Source organism: Glycine max, chromosome 8 (assembly GCF_000004515.6).
Source record: "Glycine max cultivar Williams 82 chromosome 8, Glycine_max_v4.0, whole genome shotgun sequence".
Lineage (NCBI taxonomy): Eukaryota > Viridiplantae > Streptophyta > Magnoliopsida > Fabales > Fabaceae > Glycine > Glycine max.
Window position 1 is genome coordinate 42981457 of NC_038244.2, and position 8830 is coordinate 42990286.

At 26.5% G+C, this 8830-nt stretch overlaps 1 protein-coding gene across 1 annotated transcript; it reads left to right on the forward strand.

The window, feature by feature from the left end:
* The first annotated feature begins 5148 nt into the window (after window positions 1–5148).
* Window positions 5149–5928, forward strand: LOC100527564 (uncharacterized). Its single transcript, NM_001251003.2, has one exon. The coding sequence runs from the start codon at window positions 5275–5277 to the stop codon at window positions 5590–5592; it is 318 nt and encodes a 105-aa protein (NP_001237932.1). The 5' UTR covers window positions 5149–5274; the 3' UTR covers window positions 5593–5928.
* Window positions 5929–8830: the final 2902 nt, after the last annotated feature.

The window sequence follows — 8830 nt, forward strand, 5'->3', positions numbered from 1 at the left end:
GTATGGAAGAATTATTATAGTTTAAGTGTGAGATGAAATTTCATATTAAATAAAAATAAAAAAATTGAATATCATATGAGTGAAAAGAAAATTCATAAAACTTAATTTACTTTAAGTTAAGATATGATATCAGATTTACTTATTTAATTACTTATAATTTATTAGGATAATTTTTTTTTTATATTTACCCCTTAAATTGCACAATACTATCCATTTAATATAATATAAAAGGAATGTTTTCGAGTCAAAAGATAATCTAAGTTAGCATGATTTGCTTTTTACCAACCTTGCTTTTGTAGATTTGGATTTTAAAGTTAAAGCAGACCATATCGCTTTACTTTTTATATATTGATCATTCTTTAATTTGTTTTGTTCTTCACATCAGAAATATTAAACAATTAAAGAGGTATTAAATTAGGATTTTTAAAAATTGAAAAAGATTTTTTTTATAAAAAAGTCTTATGTTATTTAATCAGAATTTTTAAATAATATAAATATGTCTTATGATATTTAATTAAAAATTTTAAGATTTATTAAAGAAAATAAAAAAATCTGGTGATATTCAATTAATATTTTTTATAAATTATAAAAAGTCTGTTGATATTAAAAAATATTGATTTCATTTGACTTTTTTATTATAAAATATCTATTAAACAATCTCACTAAAATACTTAAGATTTTGTTAGATTTTTTTTCTTTTTTTCTCTCTTATCTCTTTAATAGTTTTCAAGATCTGTGTAACATATATTTTTCATATTCTTTTGAAATAAGAAAATGTTAAATATACTTCGACCCTATGCATTTTTTCTTTTGTTTTCTAAATAAAATTAATGTTTGTCTTATGTGCTAAGACTAATTATATATTTTTTATATTGACTATGCTTATCACATGTTCGACACAATGTTTCTATGACTGTCATCCTTAATTTCGTCATCCACATAACTTAGTATTTTCATTCAGTATATGCTTGTTATTGTATCCCAATTTAAACATGTTATTAGATCTATTATGAAATAATTGTAATAATAAAAAAATCAAAATTAACGTGTAATTTTAAATTTATTGTTCAAATTCAAAAGTGAGAATGAAAAAATATTATTGTTAAAAATGTTAATATAGAAGGACATAAAGCTAGAATGAATATAACTAAATTAAGAAAAATTCTATTGGTTTTACTTCTTTTTTTTTTATCCAAATCTCATTATTTCTTATTAATTTTTTTTACTACCTCTTGCAATTTTGAATATGTTTTTAAAAATTCACAAAATTATTTCAAATCTTATAAATATATAAATTCCTTTTAAATCTTTTAAATTTTTATGATATAAATTTATTAAAATTTAAAATATCATAAAAAATTTACAAAAATAATCTAATAAGTAATAATATTTCAATATAATCTTTAAAATTCACAAGGCTTTTTTATACTAAAATAATCTTTTAAAATCTTAATGCAATACACCTCTTAATTAAAATTCCTGAGTCATTGGTATAATTTCTTTTTGCAAAATTGTTTATAGAATAAAAAATAAGAAAATCAAATATATAAAATACAATTATTCATGTAATGAAAAGGATAAAATAATAATAATAATAACATAAAAAATTTTATTGTATGAATATATATATATATATATATATATATATATATATATATATATATATTTTGTAGTAAAGAAAATAAAAAAACATCTGTTGTAGAAAAAGTGATGGATTCTTTTCTAAAAAGTATGCTTCCATCCTTTGTTACTTTTATAATTATCTACGTTGTGCAGACAAAGTAAGGACAAACTATTCGAATTAAAAGGAGAGCAGCGAAAACGTGAGCATAGACAAGCTTGATAGATGATTGGGATTTAAGATGAAGGAAAAGTGCTTTTGGGTCAGCTTAATGAAGAGAGTTGAGCAAGGTAATTCCCAAACAGCACCCACCTTCCCTTCAAAGATTCCTTTGTGTTCACACTCACAAATATGAACTTTTTATGTCTTCATATTCCTAACTTTGCCCTTTTCACACCTAAACTCCCCCAACTTCCACCTTTACTGTACCTGCTACCTTGGGGCTTGGATATTAACTCTAGCCACACACACTCTTCTAAGTTGTGTGTGGTATACATTAAATTATGTATGTGTATACTTATATAAATAGAAATGTGTATTTAATACCATACATATTGATTAGCTAACATAACATTTGTTTCATTTTAAATAAAGGTCTCAAATAGTGAAAGATATAAGTGGTTTACGTAAAAAAAAATAACCGTGCATTAAATAAGTAAGGTTAGACACTCAGTTTGATGGATATAATTTTTTTTTTTGTTTATCATAATAGATATGAAATTCGAAGTAATTTATATCAAATATGGTGATTATTTTTTCGTGAATGATAAATACATGTAAAATAATTATTTTTCTTTAAATATTCATTTTATATCCAACGACCACTTAAGATTCACACTCTAAATCACTTGATAAAAAATATATGTCATTATTATTTATATATGTCAATTTTTGTTGGTGTTTGTAGGATATAATTTAAACTTGAAATATGTATTTAAAATAAAGTGATAAATTTTAAATGTGACTAAATTTTAAATCAAAAATAAATCTTTAAATCAATTCCTATTATGAAATATTAGTAAAAGTGTATCAGAATTTTACTATAGAATAAAAAACTCTTATGGTCGTTATAAAAAAATTATAATGTGCTGATTAATTATTGAACAAAGACAGACTTTAATTATGTTATTATATATTATTAGAATCATATGGTGACTTCACTAACGAGAGGCCACTATATATATAAACATAAAAATAAGGTATTACATAAGGCAAAGTATATTGGATAAGATTTTGTTCTGATTGTCATTTTCAATTTCTGAACCATTAACATCAAGAAGACAATTCGACTCTTATTTTTTTTCTTTAAGTCGAAAAAATAGATTTATAGAAAATATACTAAAATGGATATTAAATAAAAAGTAGTTTCTATTAATTTGAAAGTAGTCCGGTTATTTACACATCAAATGTTATACATTATTTTTGTGCTTTTCTGCGATAAATAGTTACATGTAGTTTATTAAAAAAATCATATTTACATAATGTACTATATATATTTTATAGTTTTCAATTAATTAATATTTAAAACATGAATTTAAAACAAATAATTAATCTATTAATCAGGTTCAATTGTATTTTGATTCTTCTAATTTAGTTTATGCGCGCATTTGGTTTCTTACTTTTTCCAAATTAATTAAGTCTATTTTTAAATAAATAAATATGATCTTGTTATCAATTTTCTTATATTTAAAACCTTCTAATTCTCTTTTTTTTATTCAAAATGATCATAAATTGAATAGTTTAAATTGTTTTTAACATTCTTTACTTAAAATTAACTAGCAACAACTAAAACATTTAATTTCGCTAAAAAAAACTTATTTCAAATTTATGACGTAGAAACTTTTAAAATTATTAATTCCATATCTCAAATTCATTATAAATTCCAAATATTTAAATACTTGAAAATCGACAACAAAATTAAATTTACTTAACTTTGAAATAAAGAACTTAATTAATTACTTGGAAAAACTTGGGAAATAAAAAACATATAAATTCCAAACTAATTAAAAGGATAAAAAACATAGCCAAACCTAATTAATTTAGGAATTTCAACTAGTTTTTGTAAAAGAAAAACTAAAATGGTGTATGCCATGCACAAAACATTTTAATAATGGAAATACTTAAAAATATCAATAATTGTTACAAAAGAAAATTGAATATAAACTAGTTCAGTATATACTTTTTCCAACCTGATGGGCGAAATTATTCTCATGAATTATCACGTGTTCAGCAAAACAGTTTGGTAGCAGAAACAGGGTAAACCAATATTTTTGGTCTCTAAAACATTGAGATTAATTAGTTGCATTCTTGAAAGATGTTCTTCTGTTTGTAAAGGATAAATAAAAACATTTATCAATTTAATTATGTTTAGAGTCTGAATCGATATTAAAAATAAACTTAAATAATCAACCTTTTAATCTTTCAGAGACAAAATGATGTTAACATTTATTAATATTTTTTAAGAATTAATATAGTCAATACTAAAAATTTAAGCACAAAAGTATTATTTTCCTCGTTGGAAAAGGTTAAGAATATTACTAACGTATACTGTTGTCAAAAGACTGAAAACATTAGCTTCTGGTCATACTCACATAGTCATACCTGCTAACTCGTTTAAATATATACATATTTTGTTTGATTCTCCAATAAGTCCTTTGACTAAAAAAATTCTTAACCTCAAAATTAGTTCATACAAAAGGCACTTAATCGATTTCAAACTATATAATTTCCTGTTATTTTAAAATTAAAATTTATTTTGTTTGTAATTTTTAACAAAAAATAACATTTCAATATAAGTTTAATGAATTTAATTTAAATACGCTATCCTAATTAATTATAACAATATAATTTATATTTATATATATATATATATATATATATATATATATATATATATATATATATATATATATATATATAATGATCATGCAAGAAAATTAAACTTATACATACATAATATAAATTGATTTAAATATAAAGCTCTATCAAACTTTGGAATTTAAAGTTAACTTTATTCAAATAATTTCACTCAACTTTTAATTAAGCCAAACTTCTTTGAGCACATAGATCATATAATATATAAGGATTATTCTAACTTAATGATTTTAAATTTGAGTTTCAAAATATATAGTTATATAGAGTTATCGTTTATAATGATTTATTCAACTAAAACAAATAAATTTCCTTCAAAATATATATAACTTTTCAAAAGAAGAAAAAAAAAAGAAACATTTTTTTAAAAGGAAAAAAAGTTAAACCGTACGAGCAGGTACATTTTTTAGTTTGGAGACAGAAGCGAAAACCGAAAAGCCAAAAGCAGCCACATTTCATCGTGGGATCCATTTGACCACAACTTTTCCACGTAAGAACATGGAAAGAAAGAAACACAAACACAAACACACATACACCTCCTTACGTAGAATAAATTAGGTTTGACTCTTTCTCACGTAACCATCATCTTTCACCACCCAACTCTTATATATCATTCAACTCCTTCAACCCCCTCTCTCTCTCTATCTTTCTATCAATTTTTTTTCTAAACTCATAATCTCATATTCATAAATTAATAACAAACCTTACTTGTCTCTCCCTCCTCTCTCTCTCTCTCTTTCCCTCTATTTTGCATAACCACACTCAAGCAAGCCTTTTGCAAAATGGGAAACTGCTTGAAGAACCAATCACCCACAAAGTACGATGGTGGTAGCGACGATGACAACGACGATTGGGATTTTCTGACAGGTGAGGAGGGGTCTTTTGTCACCACCAAGGCCGCCACCGCTGCCAAAACGGTGACGGAGGTGAAGATCAAGATCACGAAGAAGCAGCTAGAGGAGTTGTTGAGCAAAGTGGACGTGAGGGAGTTGAGGGTGGAGCAGGTTTTGTCCCAGTTGATGAACCATAGTAGTGGAGGGTTCCAATCATTTCAAAGACCATGGAGGCCTGCACTTCAGAGCATCCCTGAGGTCAATTGAACTAGCTAGCTAGCTTGCTTCTTCTATATATATATATATGTGCACATATATATGCAGCTTAATTAGGTTGTGTTAGTGGTTATTGAGTGCATGATGGAGTTGATGATGATGAAAAAGAGAATTGGCCTACTTGGTCAATCCTGATTCTTGCTTTCATGCAAGAGGGTTTGTGATTCTAGGTTGGGATTTTGAGGGTTAATTGTATGTTTATTGTATTTTGTAAACAAGGGTGCATGCAGTTTTTGTTCTTTGTACATACAAAACAAGGGAGTACCCTTTGTGCTACTTTGAGGCTTATTGTTGGTTAATTAATTTTCTTCCTCTCTTCCCTTTTTCTTTTATTTTTCTTCCTTTTTTAATTACATATTCTCATTTTGGAGTTCTCGGATGTCAATTCTAAAAAAAAGTTTCTTGGATGTCAAATTGTGTGAGGAAATGGACCTGTGAACGTTAAAAACCAACAATTTTATTTTGAACAAAACTTAGACACAACAATGTTGTTTGTACCTTTTCAAATTAGAATGGAAATCTCTTCAATTCATTAATTTGCATAATTATTTAATTTTTTTTATGGTGACTGATGTGCTGCATATGCTCCTCCTTGTGGTGGCCAGGGTGTGGCAAAGCTACCAATATTTCATCATCAGGTTGAATGGCATATGGATATGGACCCCCTTTGGGATCTGCTTTGACTATTTTGCATTAAAAATCTAAAAGCATTTAGAATTTTTAACTGATTTGGAGTTAATTATTCCCTAGCTAATTGCGCGTTTTCTTGTCGAAATGTTGGATTACGAATACCCATCTAGCTAGATTGATGGATTTGATAAAGGCATAAAGCAAATTTACTTTAGTAACCTTTCTTTAATAATTAGCTGTAAAGTTTGTGAACTGCCATGCTCTTTAGAGATTCTCCAATCTATGGGAAAAGAAGAAGGAAGATAAAAATAATACACATGCTTTTGTTATTGTAATTGACTTGACCATGCATGCTTACCAAATTCGATTTTGGTTCCTAATAAATCTTGATACTCATTTTTAATTTAGACTTCCAACTAAGCTCTGTTATACATTTTTGTATAAACACTTATACAAGAGGATTGCAGTCATGGATCGAATTACGTGGCAGGGGTGTCATATTTTGTTGCTTATGCTTATGGGCAAATTAGCTATGCTGTATTGCTCTTGGCTTGGTATGATCATGTGGTTATCCAACGCCTCTATTTTTTTAATAAATTTTTTGTCCTTTTAAGAAAAAACTTACAAAAGAAGAAAAATAAAATAAAATAAAAATTATTCTATAAATTAAAATTAATCTATACATAGGTTAAATTTAGCATATAAAATATACTTTTTTTGTAAGTATAGAAAAATTCGTCCGATGAGAGGGCCTTACTCCTTGATACTTGATCATATAATTGTTTGAGCCTGCTGTTAGTCGTACATAATATCATTTTTTAATTGATTGATGACAATGAGTATTTATGCCTATTAAACTAATTATATCAAATTAAATCCTGTTTTGTTTTAATGAAATCCTTCCAAGTTCCAACTATCCTTTTGTAACATGACGTATCGTTTGTATGTTTCAAATGCTAGCTGTCTCATGATCAGGTGGTTTAGGTGGTCATAATTGATTTTCGGATTTCAACCTTGTGTATAGAAAAAAAAATCTGTAGTTTATTAGTTTGTGTGTGTATAGAAAAAAAATCTCCTGATCGAGAGGGAATTAGTCTTGCAATATTGTAAATGTTTCTAATTCAAACGGATCTATATCAACTCATCAATGAAAAAAATCTGTAGTTTAGACAAAAAATGCAAGCTATCTCTATCTTAACTTATCAACGAAAATAATAATAAGATGCCATTAATATAAAATTCCTTTCAAACATACCGTCACTCGTATTTCTGAATATACATGTATTATTATGTTTGAACTGGTTAAACATTCCACAACATTTTGAATAGTATATATATATAAAAGTAAGAGAAATAGTAAGATATAAGATGTAGCTTGAGACGCGTGATAACACTTTTTTTAAGGATTTATTAACCTGGTAGATGTAATTTTGAAATTATAAAATTCCTCAGAATATGATATATAAGTTATTCTGGACGAATCTAAATGACAAAACATCAAAGCTATAAATTAATTAATTCGTTAACACTGGTCAGATATATATGACTCGAGAGAAAGAGAAAGAAGTGTAAGCAACACCTATAAATATAATGCTTAGAGAATATATATATATATATTATAGCCGAAATAACACAAGACTTGTTTTTGTAAAAGCTTTTGAAATCTCTTAACTATTAACGTAGCAGTAAACATAGAAAACGCATTCTTCTATTACGTACAAAGAAGCCTAAAAAGAGCATAAGTTTTTCCTCCCTTCTTCTTTGTTGTTCCTTTTGAATCTATCTGTGCTCAGCTGCAACTCAAGACAAGATGACCTAAAATCGACCTCTAGTAGTTAGAGCTATGTTTAGAAACCCATTGCTTCCTCCCTCAATGTATGTTGAATCCAAGGTTTAAAAAAATAGTATTGTGATTTGTTGAGTTTTTTTGGACTCTCTCCTTATATAAAGTAAAGGCTCAAATGAAAAGACTTATTTTGTCTCATTTATTTAAGTAAAAAGGCCCAAAAGAGTCTATTTTGAGAAAAAAAAAACTAGTTACAAATTATTAAGAGAGATGAGAAAAAATTATTGTTATTTTTGCACACCTACTGAGAATATCTTTTAGATTACAACTGCGAATTCGCTCACCATTAGATCAGGATGATTTTTGGACAACAGGTTCTACACACGTGATACTTCAAATTGTTTGGTTGGATCATCAAAAAGATTTCTGGAGAGAGAGAGAAGTGTTTCACATTCTCAGTTCTATATTTTGGAGTTTTATCTTTTGGTGTTTATTGTACTAGCTGGGGTCTGTTTTGATTTGGCTGTTTGTAACACATTTCAGTGCATTTGTTGGAGACTCTCTTATATCTTTATTGATTATAGTGAAATTATTTCTTTGTTCTGGGCGATTCGTATTTTTTACCTTTATATTGAAGGATTTTTCACGCTAAACAAATTGTGTTTCTTGTGTGTTTTTTTTTTCTTAATTTCTATTTTGCATTCTATTTTTATTGGTACTTCTCACATGTTTTTGCAAGTTTGTGGAGAAATTTATTTTTTACTGTCTATTGCTCTGTTACATTACAGAGTTTGTTATTGTGTTGACATGTTT

Excerpts from the sequence above, each read along its gene's own strand:
- LOC100527564 (NM_001251003.2), top strand. The coding sequence starts at position 5,275 with ATGGGAAACTGCTTGAAGAACCAATCACCCACAAAGTACGATGGTGGT.